The 17,792-nt window shown below is 46.0% G+C and overlaps 1 protein-coding gene across 4 annotated transcripts in view; it reads right to left on the reverse strand.

Annotated features, from left to right (window-relative positions):
- Nucleotides 1-6,324: 6,324 nt before the first annotated feature.
- The window catches only part of RNF38 (ring finger protein 38), a 415,096-nt gene continuing 403,628 nt past the window's right edge, over nucleotides 6,325-17,792 (reverse strand). For 3 of the 4 annotated variants that reach the window (XM_073549653.1, XM_073549655.1, XM_073549656.1), the window contains 6 exons: nucleotides 17,332-17,493; nucleotides 16,617-16,723; nucleotides 8,742-8,832; nucleotides 8,213-8,334; nucleotides 7,326-7,425; nucleotides 6,325-7,187 (listed from right to left, as the gene is read on the reverse strand). In XM_073549653.1, coding sequence (XP_073405754.1) covers nucleotides 7,125-7,187; nucleotides 7,326-7,425; nucleotides 8,213-8,334; nucleotides 8,742-8,832; nucleotides 16,617-16,723; nucleotides 17,332-17,493 — 645 coding nt within the window. In that variant the 3' untranslated portion in view covers nucleotides 6,325-7,124. The remainder of the gene's footprint in view (nucleotides 7,188-7,325; nucleotides 7,426-8,212; nucleotides 8,335-8,741; nucleotides 8,833-16,616; nucleotides 16,724-17,331; nucleotides 17,494-17,792) is intronic. The other variant, XM_073549654.1, reaches the window with a different exon arrangement.

Below are 17,792 nucleotides of genomic sequence, written 5' to 3' on the forward strand. Positions count from 1 at the left end.
TCTTTTGGGCCTGGTGTCCACCAGCCCCATAGTCGCTCTAATTGCTTTTATTAAGTTATCGGTTTCTTCAATGGGGAAACTGCTGCGACCCCCTTCTTCGGAGGACGAGGAGTCGGACCCTGAACTTCCCAAGTTAGATGAGGATGATGAAGGTTCGCTCTCCCTGTCGCTGAGGTCTGACTCGGGGGTTTCTGGTCTTAGATTTCTTATGCTTTTTGCTTCCTCTCTGAAGGGTTTTAACGGCATTTTCTACTTGGTGTTGGATTAGGTCCCTCAGATCGGAGGCGAACCTTGGGGATTCTTTACAAATCGTGTGGTCAATGCACGCTTGGCAGAGCATTTCTCCCCACCCTGTGTGAAGCTCTTCTTTACAGAGTGGGCAGATCTTATGGTTAACTTTGTGTGCACTTCTTTCCCTAAAAGAGGGACCCTAGTTACAGACTGTACGTTCACGTAGTCCACTTACCCACCAAGCCGAAGGATACCAGATCTGGAGGGATCACCGGGTCTGCCGAACCCTTGTCCTTTGGGGTCACCGCCCCAATGGGCTCCTTGCTGCGAGGGGACTCCGAGCGGCTGCTGCGTCTGGTCCTTGGGATCCTTCTTCCGGCGACTGCCGCTGGCATCCTGTATCTGAGGGCATATCGGGCTGTGACTGCTCCTCTGTAGGCTCATTTTTTCAGCAACCCATTTTTTTTTTTTTTATATATATACCCTCGGTGTCCCCCTCCCGGTCCCTGCCGTGTGGGGAAGAGCACCTTTTTTTCCCCTCGATATGCGCCGCCGTTGCCTCTTTCCCCAGCCTCCTGGGGTTCCCAGAGGTGCATTGCGCGTCCTGGACTGACGTCAGTAAGCTCCGCCCCTGCGCTCAGATCCTTCCCAGAGATGCATAGCAGTGGTGGTGACGGCCGCAGGCCCCTGCACGCCGCTTTCTGCCCAGCTCGCCGCGCTGCCCCGGCCCTACTCCACCGGGCTTCCAGCACCCGCTGACTGTGATGGCTGCAGGCTCCAATCTGCCGTCCTGTGAGCGCGGGCTCCCGCTCGGCTGTCTCGGCCCCACTTCACCGGGCTTCCAGCGCCCGCCGACGCCGCTACCCTGGAGCGCTGCTCTCCTGAGGTTCCTGGGTGAGGCGGACTTTGGCAACACTTCTGCCGCCTCACCCCCCCACACACCCTGGAGGCCCGCTGACCTTCCAGCGGTGGCGCCTCGGGTCACCACCCCAGCCGGGACAGGGAACCCCAGCTGTCGTCCTCCGGACTGGTCGGCCCCGGCAACTGGTAAGTCCATAGGTTCCCTATGGGGACAGGAAACCAACTGATGCGGGAGGTACCGCCTTTTTGTCTGTAGGTTTCCTGACCCTGTGGGGCGGATCCCCTCTCTCCGTGGTGCCGTTAATGGGGAAGGAGAAATGTGACTGATAACATCACCGAGGTTAGGGTGGACTCACATTTCAGCATTCAAGCCTTAGTCATGACCACCACTTGAATGCCAAAACGAGTCATTGTGCCCTAACTTCTGTGATGTCAGTCACAATTTTTTTTTTAATCACTATTAAAAGTTTTATAGTTACCTTTTCATTGCTGCATTTCTATTTTTCCCCCATTTGCCTCAACCTGCACCAGTGTAGCTCCGTGAAAGGACACCATTCCCACCCAGGTGCAGAGCAATAAAAGTGGTGAGCAGCATTTCTTTTTTGGCCAATTACTTTAAATGGTTTTGCGATCAAACTGTTTTAAATATGTGTCAGCAGACGTCTTAAACGCCTGTTTACAGGCTCATGCATACTTTATTTTCAGCAATAGAATTATTATTGTTGTTTCTGTATCTAGTACACCTGAAACCATGATTTGAAGCACTATAGTGTTTCCTGCTGTCAGCACAACCTCCTGAATTGGTCGGCACCGATTAGAGGACCTGCAGCATACTGCTTTTTACCATAGATTTTTTTCAGAAAGAATATGAAAATATGTAGTGTAGTGGACAATATTCTGAAGGACAGAAAAAAAGCAAAAGAACCACCAATAACTAGTCAGTTTCAAATATTAAACATAAAAGCAAACAGAAGCAGTCATAAGTGTACATCATACATTTATTACTGAACAACCCTCTCTCAACTCCAAAATTGGACACAAGGGGTAAGCAAAAATCAATATAAAAAACAAAAAACAAAAAGAAAAATCATTGCACTACTTAGTAAAGCATTACTAGTAACTCTCTTAAAAAAAAAAAATGTACAAATTTTGTTAAAAATTTATCAAGCCTTCAAATGATTTGGTTACATTTATAATACATTTAAAACTACATGTCATGTTAAAAGATATGATAGAGAACGATTTAAAGAAAAATATGAATCCAATAAAATTCCTTAACTTTCATTGGCAAATCTGAAAAACACATAAATAGCAAAATGAGGTAACTGTAAATGTACCAAGAGGGGAGAACAAGCAAAAGGCTCCTTTCCTTTAAGGCCTAACGATTATTCAGTTCAAAACATTTATGGGGAACAGGAGAATAAAAATACTATAACAGTGGCACAGCATGTTTAAATATATATTATATATATTTCATGAGGAAACAAAATGAATTAACAAAACCTTGAACATCTACAGGCCTTGATAACCACTCTTAGACAAGAAACATAAAACGTGAAAAAGCAAAGGTTTCATGCAAAATGAAAGGCAAATGCAAAACAAAATACCAGATGCTGAAGCCAACAGTTAAAAAAAAAAAAAAAAAAAAAAAAAAAAAAAAAAGGGGGAGTGAGAGATGACAACCAACATATGTATTAATTCATGTGCAGGTCAGGCACTACTGCAGGCTAGGGCTAGAGGCATCAGATCTAGAACATATGGCAGTAACAGCTGAGAAACATCCTCTGGCTCCTGGATATGTTGGTCTTTAGTGAAAATTAAAAGAAATTTAAAAATTTAAAAAAAAAAAAAAAGGGAACTCTAATCAGTCCGAGCTGGTTCAGAACACATGCATGTGTGCTTTTTTATAGATGTAGGTCTGTTCAATACATTAACCACAGGAAGCAAGTCAACATGTCTGCCAAGAGACCCATGCAAAAAAAAAAAAAAAAAAGTTATATTATATTATATTATATAAAAGTTAATTCCAAAAACTTTCCAGAAGTACCAGCCTCCAGAGTGCAAAAAAAAAACCAAACAAAATAACAACTCTACATAGTGACCCTGCTCTTTGAACAAGTTGCAGAGGGGGAAAAAAAAAAAAAAAAAATCGGTAAATTGCATTGTGCCAGAGAGTGAACAGAATGTTTCATATTAGATGTGTACCCTAGACTTTGTTTTTTCCTTTTTTTTTTGCATTTATCTCAGAGTCTACGCTAGAAAAAGTGCGATGCTTGCATGCTTTAATAAAGTGAATATCGAGTGTAGTAGTGTAAGTCTATACAGGTAAAAAAAAACATTTGCAGTATATAAAAAGTACTCGTCGCACTATAAGAGGAGTGTGAAATACAACTTCTGCAATTACATAAGGTTAATAAAAATGTGACATGACATCCAGTGGCTGGTTAGTTTAAGCAAAGATTGATTTAGAAGTATAGTAAAAGCAACTTTTCTCCATTTGGTTTGATTATTGTTGTGGCGTTTACAGGTTTTTTTTTGTTTTTTTTTAAATGGTATTTTTACTTTTGGGTAATGGAGGCAACATTGTGTAAAAAAAAACCACAGGCAAATTGTGCTTTTGTTTTAGTCCACTGAACCAGAAGTTCGGATAAAAGACAAGCAGCATGGAATAACACTGTCTTGAGAAACAGAACTGTGACGTGTGGGAGGGTCAGACATGCATCTCTAGTTAGGGGACACACACACACACATACACACAACTTAAAGCTGGACCTGGCAGCAAAATACGGCAATATTGATATTTGTGCTGCTTGTGCTATTGCAACCAAAAGGAAAAAGTAACCATTTAAGTAGCAAAAAGAAAAGAAAAAAAAGAAAGTTACACCACAAAATGTATTTATGCTACAAACATTTCCAGGAGGGTTACCAAATATTTTGTTTTGCCCACTTATCTTGTGCAAATAAATATGGGCATTAGACAAGCACCACGGCCACTACTAGTGGAGAATCGGTAAGTTATCCAGCGTCCAGTGGAGCATGCCATGATTTCTACAGAACCCAACAGGAAAAAACTAACGGACGCGTTTTTTTTTTTATGCGCAGGAGCCAGTAAAATGGATTTACAACTGACTTCTACATCGTGCAGTAATCACAGAAATCCCACTGATGGAGGATTGCCTGGTAAGAGTGCTACTATTTTATTGATTGTGTTACTGCAAAAAAAAAAAAATAAAAGAGCCTGCCTCATACAAGTGTCCTTTGGTTACTTCATAAATTAATTTCATAATCCAGAACATCGATCAGCTTTGTTGACCATGTACAAAAAGATTGAGTTAACAATGCAGTGTCATTAGTGTCTGGCAATGAGACTGGAGGAAACTTATCGTGAACAATCATTCTCTGAAGTCAAACATTTCTTACAGCACCATTCAATATACAAGGTGTCCTTAAGGTCTGGACACAGGCAAAAATACATATTTTCAAGAAATTAAATTTATTTTATTCAATTGGAATATTAAACATCTTCACTATGATTTCCATCAACGGTTGATGTGCTTAGCAAAATTCTATTATAGCTAATTAAATTAATGTAAATTATAATTAATGAGAATTCCTGTGTCCAGATTTTAGGAACACCCTGTATATCAGCTGGTGAGGCCCATGGTGCTGCAGATTTTGGTTCCCAACCAGTTGAGATACATATTTGTATATCTTACCTACCAATAAGGAACATGAGAAACAGAATAATGGATCATCAACTAGAGAGTGAGGTGGTGGCCTAGCTATAATATACTGTATGAACGTACGGTACATAGCATATTACACAAAGAAAAAACGGATTCTTAAAAGACCACTTGATACAAACTTCTCCGAAAATCCATACTACGGTACTTTAGAAAGAAATATAGTTATTTTGATTGGACTCTAGAATAAAGTCCAAAGAAGAGAAACCGATTCGGCACCGCTGCACCACCATGGTCTCTTAAACAAATCTAAAGAGACCCTTCTCACACACTATATGAACGCCATATACCCCAAGGAACGGGTGGTCAATCCTGAAGAAATAACAAAATCCAATAGCACAATGAAAGAAAAAAGGATGGCACTCTGTTACCAAAAGTAGAAGTCTTTATTTCATGGCTAAAAATGTATGGGCTCAGGAGCAATGCAAAGAGTGCGGACGACGGACGTTTCGTGCTCCTGCGCTTCAACAGGTCCTAAACTATTAGGACCTGTTGAAGCGCAGGAGCGCAAAAGGGCCATCGTCCACACTCTTTGCATTGCTCCCGAGCCCATGCATTTTTAGCCATGAAATAAAGACTTCTACTTTTGGTAACAGAGTGCCATCCTTTTTTCTTTCATTGTGCTATTGGACTCTAGAATAATCTTACCAACGCAAGACGTGTAGGCCACACCACGGGTCTAATAACTTGAACTGACAGCAACATAAATGTTAATTTAGGTCACCAGACTCATGATTGTAATATGGATGCTAAAATACACCCGCATTACATGTATCTAAAACTGGCCTTAAAGGATTTGGGTACCAATGTTTTATGTAAGGTCTACTGTATGGTGGACCATCAACATACGATTGGTGATGTTGTGACACGCGGCACCCATGCCGATCAGCCATTACTGGCAGTGTTTGGAAATTTTCCAAAGGTGCCGGAACAAAGCAGCCATGTTATTTCTATGGTGGCCGCGACTGGCTACTGCAGATCCATCGCTATCATTTGACTAAGGGGTGGATTTGCCGTGACCACAATAAAAATGACAGTGCTGCTGTGTTCCGAAACGATCCGAGAACCTCCAGCCACCGGTAACAGCTGAGTGGCAGTGGTGCTGGGTGTCATACCACCCCAATCAGATATTAATGGCTCACATTTAGTTTAACCAATATGGTCCCTGGAAGCCAGGCAGAGCAGGAGTTCTGGACCTTACAGCATTGACAGGCTGTAGAAGTGACTTATGTTAAGAGACCACTGAAACCTTACATTGATGTAGAATCAGTCAAGTTAATCTATTGGGGTGGCTGAATTTTACGTTTTTGTTGCTTTATGTACACAAGCGATGCAATCACTAGAACAGAAATGTGATTTTATACAATGTGAAAAATAAACGGCTTACTGTGTAGTTGCTGAATTCATGTATACAATCCCGCATTCTATTTAAAAAATACATCGCTTTTTATCCCTGCAGTGGCACAAATATGCAAAACGCAGTAAGCTGTATAAGTGATAAGGTTGTATGGACGAAAGGCGCATGGGGAAAAAAACAAACAAAAAAAAACAAACAACTAAGGGTATGAAATGCCTATAGATTGCTACACCCTTTGCATTCAGTGTGTAACTGCAAACACAAGAAAATAAACCAGTGTACAGTACTAGTACTGTTTAAATAACACAAGATTATACATTGCAGCATAAGTAATACGACACACATACGTTCTCAGTACATGCTGGTATATATGTTCTCAACCATACATACGCTCTTGTGCTTGACACAAGCAAACATACAAAAGCAACATAGCCACTACCACACAGTCTTACATTCCATCCATCCGCTCTCACAGTATCTGAAGGCTCTATAATAATAATAGGTAGATTGCTAAATTGTTTGGAACTACCACTGTATCTTTTTTTTTTTTTTTGCTTTTTTTTCTGGTTTAAATATAAAAGCACATGCTAAAAGATCACATCCACGTAATCTTGCAGCAAAAACACTCGGAATGATCACACGAAAACCAGGGAATGTTAGTGCACACACAAAATAAGCTATAAAAAATAATAATCTTTGGAGTCCCAATCACACAGTTAGTATAACAATCCCATAGTTGTGAAGACTAATTAGAAGCTTTATAATTGATTAAATCACACAGTGCAAAAAGAGGTCCATCGACCCTTTTGTGTAAAGAAGAGGCTGGAAGCCAGACGGGTTAAGTTCAATGGATGGTTGTTGTGCATGTGTACTAAAGAACACACATACACACGACTAGGCACACCCGAGCTGGACTTGTGCTCTCAGACTGGTCATTCTGAATCACGGTGAACTTCTGAAGCATCAGCTCGACATATAGGGCAGGTACGATTTGCCTAGAGAAAAGTAGTGATAAAAAAAATACTGTAACAAACAGACTGGAAAGAAAATACAACACATATAAAAGCATGGGAACAACATTGAACACACTCACTCACCTAGAGTGTAAGGAGTATTTTAGGACAAAATCTCACCTTAAGCCACTTGTCGACACACTTGGCATGGAATTCATGGTTGCACGGTAAGACTCTTAGAAGTTGCCTCGACTCAAAATCACACATGCATACTACACACCTGGAATAAGAAAAAGAACATGTTCTATGACTTCATACACCACCAGACAGACATCAACAAAAGAATCTCTCCCTGGTAACATTCATGTAAGAACAGAAAAAAAATATGTATCATTGGTATAGCAAGCATCAAAGGGGTTGTTTTAAGAATATTTAGTATTTTATTATCCAAAGCACAGTGGCTAGCACTGCAGCCTTGCAGCGCTGGGGTCCTGGGTTAAAATCCCACCAAGGACAATATCTGCAAGGAGTTTGTATGTTCCCCCCTGTGTTTGTGTGGGTTTCCTCCGGGGTCTCCAGCGTCCTCCCACATGCCAAAGACATAGTGATAGGGAATTTATATTGTGCACCCCAATGGGGACAGTGCCGATATGGTCTGTAAAGTGCTGTGGAATATGATGACGCTATATAAGCAAACATAATAAATATGGATAACCATATGCTGCATTATGTTGTATTGCATTTGTGAATATGGATGCAAGAGGGAAGACCCCATGCTCTGGTCTTAGGACCGCTGCTTTTGTTCTAGTGGATATTTATGTATTGTGTACAGTGCCATGCACCTGATTCCCAAGCAAAATCAGGGATCTGCTATAGAAGCTGGACCCACAGCAATCGCTTCCATAAGAAAGAGTGGTGGTTTCCATCTCAAAGACATTTAGTGCCATTTTGCCAGACAGACATATCACGGCTGTTGGCAGCTTTACACAAGTCTGAATTAATGGAACATAATAGGTCATGGATCGATCATAGGCAAGATATTGCTATAGTTTGCAATTAAAACTTACAAGGTCTGCTCCGATTGGTGGTTGTTTGGGTTAAATCTATACGACGGAAGCTGTTCAATATCTGCTTTTGTTAATCCTCGTGGTTTAGCTTCTCCAAGTCTTTCAGCAAGATTTAGCAACGCCTGTAAAGAAAAGGCGTTATGTCAATAACTCATAATGGCGAGTTATTTGGGAGCACACTGTGGCTCAGTGGTTAGCTCTACAGCTTTGCAGCGCTCTTGTCCTGGGTTCAAATCCCACCAAGAACAACATCTGCAAGGAGTCCGTATGCATCTCCAAAAAACATACGACTATGATTGGGAGCTCCAATGGAGACAGTGGAAATAATGCCTGTAAAGCTCTGTGGAATTAAATGGTGCTATATAAGCAAGTAAAATGAAGGGTTAAAAGTGAATAAATTATTAAATACATGTTAAGGTTTAGGATATGATACAGGCAAGGATAGTTATCAATTAGTTAATAGTTTCTGAAAGCAGTGTTTGTTTTAATTTTTTTAAATAGCAAAAATAAAATATGTTTGAATACATACACCAACCTCATAGTTTTCCACCTCTCCATCTTCCACATCCAACTCGAAGCTAAAGGCTGGTCCCACAGTAGGAGGCACTGGAAGCATTGATCTAAAATAGACAGAAAAAAAAAATATTCAGTTACTTTATATCCAAAGGGTGTATCTAATACTATCATTACAAAAAACTGCAGAGAATTAAATAAAGTGTAGTTCCCCACCATCAGTTTCCTTCAGATTTTATGAAAATTACTCCACAAAATCATCTTACACATTATAGCTAAAAGATGGATTACCTGCACGTCTAAGGCCGGTTTCACAATTGCGTTAAAGGCCGCAGCGTTGGCCTGCGCACGCCCGCCGCTAAGCCCCGCCCCCTACCGCGCCTCCACCGGTAGCTCCGCCTCCGGGCGCATGACGCTGCATGTGTCATGCGTCCCCTATCTTTATCACTGAGGACGCAGGCCGCGCGCAGTATGCGTTTGGCGGCGCCTGCGTCCTTTTGACGGTGCGCCGACCAGCGCCAAACGCAACCTGTTGCAATTTGGTTGCGCTCAGCGCATCGTTATGCAGTTATGCTGCACAGTGAGTGGCCCCAGTTATGCTGCACAGTGAGTGGCCCCAGTTATGCTGCACAGTGAGTGGCCCCATCATGTTGCTGCTGCCCCTGACTCCCTTACAAAAAAAAACAAAAAAAAAACTGTATACTCACCTCCGTCGCTGCCCCCTGCTCATCAGCGTTGCGCTCTCTGACCTGAATGTTACTGCAGAGGACGCAAGACAGCAGAGCGCAGGGACAGGTGAATATGCCTCCCAACCCCCCGTTCATACACACCGGGTCCTGGCGCTGGTCTCTCTGCAGCTCCCCTGCTTGTTCCATGTTTGTAGGCGCTACTCTCTTCCTGGTTCAGCGGTCACGTGGTACCCGCTCATTAAATATGCGCATATTTAATGAGCGGGTGCCATTTGACAGCTGAAGCAGGAAGAGAACAGCGCAGACAACATGTAACAAGAAGGGGAGCTGAAGAGAAGGGCGAGTATGATCTGACACCCCCGCTCCCCCTTCCCCGGCCGACCCCCGGTATATGACTCGTGTATAAGCCGAGAGGGGTACTTTCAGCCCAAAAAAATGGGCTGAAAATCTCGGCTTATACACGAGTATATAGGGTAGCTTAGTTACTCACCGATAACGGTGTTTCTCGGAACCCATGACAGCACCAGGGAGAGAGGGGGTCCGCCCATCAAGGACAGGAACCTATAGATAAAAAGGCGGCACCTCTCCTCCGCCCCCAGTTGGTTACAGAGCATCAGAGGGTCTCCCGGTTAGTTAACAAAAGTATATACATAACGTTATAATATTGCATATTATGGAGAATCACCGTGTTTAACAAAAAACACTCTACACAACCGTGCTCACCGCACACGTGAAGGGGGGGGGATAAGCGGGTGCTGTCATGGGTTCCGAGAAACACCGTTATCGGTGAGTAACTAAGCTATTCTCGCTCACCCATGACAGCACCACGGAGAGAATTTCAGAGATTGGTAGCTTAGGGAGGGACCACCGCCTGAAGGACCCTTCTCCCGAAGGTCAGGTCAGACGTAGAGGCCAGATCTAAGCGATAGTGCCTGAAAAAGGTAGAAGGTGTTGACCAGGTGGCCGCTTTACAGATCTGCTCTATTGATATCTCTGATCTTTCTGCCCATGAGGTCGCCATTGCCCTTGTAGAGTGAGCTTTTAAACCTTCCGGGATGGTATTCCCACTGGATGAATAGGCCAGGGCAATCGCATCCCGAATCCACCTTGCTAGGGTATTTTTGGATACCTTGAGTCCCTTCCGAGGTCCCTGGAAACATACAAAGAGAGACCCTTCCTTCCTACATCCCTTGGTGGCCTCCAAGTACTGAACTAGGCACCTCTTCACATCTAGGGTGTGGAATCTCTCCTCTCCCCTATTGTTAGGGTTTGGGCAGAAGGAAGGACTACCTCTTGGGATCTATGGAAATGCGTCGCCATCTTGGGTAGGTACGCCGGGTCAGGTTTTAATATGACTATCATCTAGGATTTTAGTGAACGGGGGTATTGCTGACAAAGCCTGAATATCGCTCACTCTGCGAGCAGATGTTAGGGCTACTAGAAGTACCGTCTTTAATGATAGGATTTTTAGGGATATCGACTGGATGGGTTCAAATGGGGCCCCCGTTATTGCTGATAACACTAGATTTAGATCCCATGATGGTAATTTCTGGGTGATTATTGGTCTAGACCTGGCTGCGGCTCTCATGAACCATGCTACCCAAGAGTTGCCTGCCACGTCCTGGTTATAAAGGCCACCTAGAGCCGCTATCTGTACCTTCAACGTACTGGTCGCCAACCCCTGTTCTAGTCCCTTTTGCAGAAACTCCAGAATTATTTCAATCTGAACTCCATCCTGAACCCTTGCCCCAGAGCTGGACAGAAATTTCCTCCAAGTTCTCCCGTAGGCCCTGGTTGTTATTGACTTCCTACTTTTTTGTAGAGTGGAGATCAGGTTTTCGGAGAACCCCCTCCCCCTTAGCAGTGTTCTTTCAAATTCCATGCTGTTAAATGGAGGCTCACTGCTCGAGGGTGTAGCATGAGGCCTTGGGATAGAAGGTCAGGGAAATCTGGTAGAACCCATGGGTCGGTTATTGATAGTATTCTCAGCCAGGAGAACCAGGTTCTTTTTGGCCAGAACGGGGCTATTAGTATCATTCTTGCTCCGCCTTCTCTGACTTTCCTTATGACCGCCGGGATGAGAATGGGCGGCGGAAAGGCATACATTAGGCCCTGTGTCCACGGAAGCATAAATGCATCCAGGGCCCGGGGGTTTCCCCTGGAGTTTAGGGAACAGAAAGCTTTTACTTTCCTGTTTCTGTAGTCGGCAAACAGATCCATGTCCGGGGTTCCCCACATTTTTACAATCTGTAGAAAAATGGACTGTTTTAGAACCCACTCCCCTTGATGTAGCTGGGTGCGACTCAGGAAGTCTGCTCTCTGGTTTTCTACTCCTCGTATGTGTAGTGCAGAGAGGGATAGTAGGTTTTCCTCGGCTAACGTGATTAGTTTTGGAGTATGTATTCATTAGTGTTCGGGACTTGGTTCCCCCCTGATGGTTTATGTAGGCCACCGTCACCCGATTGTCCGAAAATATCCGGACATGATGGCCCGTAGTACCGGCAGGAAGTGTTAGGGCATGGTGTACTGCTAATAGTTCTTTTTGGTTTGAGGAGGCTTCTAGATCCTGAGCTCCCCATTCCCTCTGAGCCACTCTGTTGCTCATATGTGCTCCCCATCCCTTGGGACTGGCATCCGTGGTGATTACGTGTGTGATTTTTATCACCCAGGGAACCCCTTTGGATAGGTTGTCTCTGTTCCTCCACCAAGCTAGGGAATGAATAGTTTTGGAGTCTAGTGTGACGTGACCCTCCAAGTGACCTCCTAATGCCAACTGGTTGGCCATTACATCCCATTGGAGATCTCTCGTATGTATCTGTGCCCACTGAACCGCTGGCAGACAAGCGAAGAGGGACCCTAACAGGGACATTGCTTTCCTTTATGTCATGGAAGGGTTCTGCATTGCTCTTGCTACCTCCTGAACACTCTTTTCTTTTTTGTGGTCTGGGAGGCAACACTCCTGGGTGTTTGAGTCCAGTGTCAGGCCTAGGAACTCCTGAACTTGTTTGGGCTCCAGCCTTGATTTTTTTAGGTTTAGAAGCCAGCCCAGGTTTTGTAAAGTGTCTATCACTCTGTCTCTCTGTTCCCAGCATCTTTGGGCCGAGCTGCTCGCAATTAAAAATTCGTCCAGATATGGGACTATTAGAATATCTTGTTCTCTCAGGTGCGCCATCATCTCTGCCACTGACTTCGTTTAAACTCGCGGGGCTACAGAAATTCCAAATGGCAGAGCCCTATATTGAAACTCTTACTTCGCCTCCTATGGAGACCGCCAGTCTGAGGTATTTCAGGGAGTCTTTGCGGATGGGGACATGATAATACGCATCGCTGAGGTCTAATACTATCATGAAGCAATGTGTGGAGAGAATTTTGATGGTTGACTTGATCGACTCCATTTTGAATTTTTCGTTTTTGACGTAGTCGTTCAGTCTTTTTAGATTTATTATTGTCCGGAAGGTACCGTCCGGTTTGGTTACTAGAAAGAGGCGAGTAGTATCCTCCTCTGCCTCTCTCCTGGGGTGGGAGAACCTCCTGGAGGACTCTTGTTCAATAGACTTGAGACCTCTTTTTCGAGGGCTTCTTGTTCCGTTATCGATGATCTTAGTGGGGTTACCACGTATTTTTGAGGGGGGAGAGAGAGCAAGTCAATCCTTAGCCCTGATCCTATCATATTTAATAACCAGGGGTTGTTCGATATTCTTCTCCAGGCTGGCAGAAAAAGCCTTAGTCTCCCTCCCAACCTGGGCAGACAGTCACTCGGGGTTTTTTTTTTTTTTTTTTTATCTCGGGACGGGTTACCGAAGAAGAACCCCCTGTCCGTCTCCTGTCGTCTCATCTTTGCTCTCTTGGGGGGTCTCCTCTGAAAAAACTTTTTGTTTCGAAAGGACCTCTTAAAGCCTGTAGGACCCACGTTTGGGAATCCCTTATTTTTATCCCCTGCCTTTTGGAGGATGTCATCCAATGTTTCACCAAATAGGAATTTCCCTTCACAAGGGATGGCGCATAGCTTCATCTTAGTCTGTAAGTCCCCTGGCCAGCATTTAAACCACAGCGTTCTACGGGCTGCGTTTGATAGGTTGTCTTCCAAAGCGGCAGCCCTAACTGAGTCAGCTGATGAGTCGGCTAAGAAAGCCACCGCTCCTCTTATGACTGGAATTGATTCCAGGATCTTCTCCCTGGGTGTACCTTCCCTTATTTGTCTCTCTAACCGGTCCGCCCATACCATGAGGGCTCTGGAGGTACAAGTTGCCGCTATTGCTGGCCTAAAGTTTCCTCCTGCTGACTCCCAAGTGCCTTTGAGGAAGGTGTCAGCTTTTTTTTTTTTTTTTATCTAACGGGTCCTGTAGAGCAGGGGTCCCCAACCGCCGGTCCGCGGCCCAGCACCGGGCCGCTGCAGTGCCCTTGCCGGTCCGCGGACACAAGGGGAGCCAGGGGCGGTCAGTGGCGTAGCGGGGGCTGGGGCGGCGCGCAGCAATTCTTAAACTACGTGTAGCGGCGGGCAGGGAGCGATCAAGCAGCTCCGCTGCCTGCAAGAGGGAATAGCAGGAGCGGAGCTGCAAGGACCCGTCCAGCTTCCTGCCCGCCGCCCGCGCTTCCTGTCTCTGACTGACACAGAGGAGCGCGCCGCTGCTGTGTCAGAGCGAGGAAGCGCGGGCGATGCTGCGGACAGGTGAGAGGTGGTGTGTGTATATATAATGTGTGTGTGTGTGTGTGTGTGTGTGTGTGTGTATGTATGTATGTCTGTGTGTGTATATATAATGTGTGTGTGTATATGTATGTCTGTCTGTGTGTGTACATGTATGTATAGTGTGTGTGTGTGTGTGTGTGTGTGTGTGTGTGTGTGTGTGTGTGTGTGTGTGTGTGTGTGTGTGTGTGTGTGTGTAGGTGGAGCCTGGCCCTGGAGGAGACCATGATGGGGAGAGAAGGCCATGATGTGCCTGGGGTGATGGGAGAAGGCCATGATGCCTGGGGTGATGGGAGAAGGCCATGATGCCTGGGGTGATGGGAGAAGGCCATGATGCCTGGGGTGATGGGAGAAGGCCATGATGCCTGGGGTGATGGGAGAAGGCCATGATGCCTGGGGTGATGGGAGAAGGCCATGATGCCTGGGGTGATGGGAGAAGGCCATGATGCCTGGGGTGATGGAGAGACGGCCATGATGCCTGGGGTGATGGAGAGACGTCAGTGATGGGGTGAAGGCAATGATGGGGAGAAGGGAGTGATGGGGAGAAGGGAGTGATGGGGAGAAGGGAGTGATGGGGAGAAGGGAGTGATGGGGAGAAGGGAGTGATGGGGAGAAGGCAATGATGGAGAGAAGGGAGTGATGGAGAGAAGGGAGTGATGGAGAGAAGGGAGTGATGGAGCAGGCAAGAATGGGGTGATGGAGCACTCATTCAAAACCTATGGTGAGTTGAGTCACATTATAAATGTTATTTAATTATAAGTATGCACTGCTACACTACAACTGCGTCCACAGCCCCGCCCCTTATGACCAAAGCCCCGCCCCTGCCACACCTCCATCCCCGCCCTGCCGGGCCATGGAAGAATGGTCTTGCTTGAAACCGGTCCCTGGTGCAAAAAAGGTTGGGGACCACTGCTGTAGAGTACCCATATCCTCAAAGGGGAGTGCAAATTTCTTCGAAGCTTTGGCAACCGCCACGTCTAGCTTGGGGGCTTTGTCCCAGGACGTGGATGCTTCCTCATCAAATGGGTATTTTCTTTTAAGAGAGTGAACCGTGGAGTACTTCCTATCTGGTCTCTCCCATTCTTTTTTTATCAGGCCCTGTATGTTCTCGTTTAATGGAAATACTCTCCGTCTCTTCTGGCCCAGTCCCCAGAACATTATGTCCTGGACTGATGGACTGATCTATCGGGTCGAGGGTCTGCCACCCCCATGGTAGATCTTACTGCCTTTACTAACATCTCTACCTCGTCCAGGGGGAAACAATGACGACCCTCTGTCTCTTCATCCGAGGATGACGAGTCGGTGTCTGAAGTTTGGGAGGTAACTTCCCCTGACGTTGAGGCCTCTGACTGGGAGCCTACTACTGTGTCCCTCTTTTTCCCCCTCCCTTTCTGTCTTAGGGATGAAAGGGCGTTCTGAAACTCCGAACGGATTACTGCTTTTAGATCTGAGGCGTAATCCGGGGTTTCCTCACAGAGAACCTCCTGTATGCAGGAGTCGCAGAGTTTTTTATCCCAGGAAGCTGGTAGCGGGTTTTTACAGGTGGGGCATTCCCTGTTCTTTGTTTTTTCTTTCCCTAATAAGGGAAAGAAGTGTATTACAATAGGGAACATTCACGTAGCTCACTTACCCCGTATGCGCGGTTGCAGGTACCGGTTCGGGAGGCGGATTCAGATCCCTCACAGGTTGATCCAAGGAAGGTGACTTGCTCCTCGCAGTCGACTTGCTGCGCTGCGTGGAGTGGCTGCTGGACCGGCCCTCGCGTCCATCCTTCTCCTTTTGTCGGCGATGGTGGTGTTGCCTGTGCTGCTGCTTGGGCTGCTGCATTGGCTGCTCCTCGTGCTGGTCGCTGTCCTCCATGCTCACAGGACGCTTCCAGCATGGAGCAGCTCCAGGCATCTCCCCTTTGAACTTCCCGGGTGTGACGTCACCTCCTCCTCCCAGCCTGCACCGCTGAGCCCCAGGGAGTGCGCATGCGCCAACCTTGGGGACCCGGAAGTTGTTGGTTCATTTCCGGGGCAGACCAATCTTGGTACACCTTAGTACCACGGCGCTGCCCGCGCGTAAACCGGCGTCCCCCAGCCCCATTCTCCTATCCGGAGCAGCGGCTCGGTCCTCTCCCGCCCGCTCACCCTGTACAGCCCCTCGGCTACAGCGGTGGCGGCTTCAGGTACCGACCCCGCCGCGACAGGGGCCTCCCCGCTGTCAGCCTTCGCACGGGACGGCCCTGGACTCCTCTTCTGATCAGTAAGCTGCTGCCGCTGCTTTGTTCCGCGGGTCACCCATCAAGGACAGGAACCCAACTGTAGGTTCCTGTCCTTGATGAGCGGACCCCCTCTCTCCTTGGTGCTGTCATGGGTGAGAGAAATATGCTTTCTTTTTAGCCCAAACCATATACATTTACATAGGAGAATAAAAATGGACACCAAAGGTGGACAATCCCTTTAAGCTACAACAGATTTTTAAAAGGTTATACAAGCCATGTGGCTTTCCATCTTGTGGTACCAGAAATACTTACAGAACATAAGGTAAAAGGCTTGGATGGTAAGGTGGTGGTGGTATTGGCTGTTGTGATCGATATCTGCTACGACCAGTTAGTCTTCGAGGCATAAATGGAGGATATGGCTGAAAACATGAAAAGAAAATAAAGGATTTATAAACGGCTATGAAACCTAACTGGGAATAAAATCCCAGATCACTCAGCAGCTTTTTACAGGCATTAAGGTTATGAAAGCATCACTGCACATCTAGGATCACAAATGTGGACGCTGACTCCAGGAGCCTGACGTTGAGAGGTTAGTGTCCGTTTTACCCACCAGGGTGTTTGGTTGTACCTAGAAGGCAATTCATCTTATAGATACCGAGAAGACATGTACCACACAAAAGTGACGAGAGGATTGTTAAACCTGCACTACTTGGACTTTTATAGTCAATTGCTTTAGTCTACAGAGGTTACTCGGGTCTATATGCATGCTTGTGGACTGCAGCTGTCACTTGGAAGTCTGAACAGGCAAGTCCGCGACTTATGTATGAACTCCTAGATACAAACGTCGGATGTAATTTAAAAAAAAAAAAAAATTCCTAATAGTCACCTCTTCGGACATCAACTGGTTTCCTGCTGTGTGTTGGTGTGCTGCATCTCTGGCATGTTCACTATAGACCAGAGGCTGCCTGTCTAACTAAGGTTATAACACAACTTTGTAAAAGTAAGGCAATCAGAAACATTTACTTACAACTCCAAAGGAAACCTCCTGGTGCAAAGGATCATGGGTTATGAACTGTAAGGGCGTAGAGGGTTGTAATGTGGGTGCATGAGCAGGCGGAGGATATGTAAATCCTCCTACAGGTAGATGTTCACCCAACAGCTCCACTTCATTTTCTATCCTCTGCAGAGGCTGTAACACCAAAGAAAAGCAATAATACAAAGTTAAGCAAACACAGACAAACAGAACATAATCCAATATATAATGGATGCTTGGCAGACAGGAATTATCGACCATTTACAGCAGCGTCGGACTGGCCCACCGGGGAACCGGAGGATTCTCCGGTGGGCCCTGGCATCTGGTGGGCCCTGGCACCTGCTGGCATACAGGGCCAGCAGTTGCCTAGGGCCCCCGCTGCTCCAGGGGCCCCCAGCCAGTGGTGTGTCGCACACCATGCAGCTGCTATGGGGGCCCCTGCCAGCGGAGCAGCA

The sequence above is a fragment of the Dendrobates tinctorius genome, unplaced genomic scaffold (genome assembly GCF_039654945.1).
Source record: "Dendrobates tinctorius isolate UK_male_01 unplaced genomic scaffold, ASM3965494v1 ptg000160l, whole genome shotgun sequence".
In the NCBI taxonomy this organism is placed as follows: domain Eukaryota; kingdom Metazoa; phylum Chordata; class Amphibia; order Anura; family Dendrobatidae; genus Dendrobates; species Dendrobates tinctorius.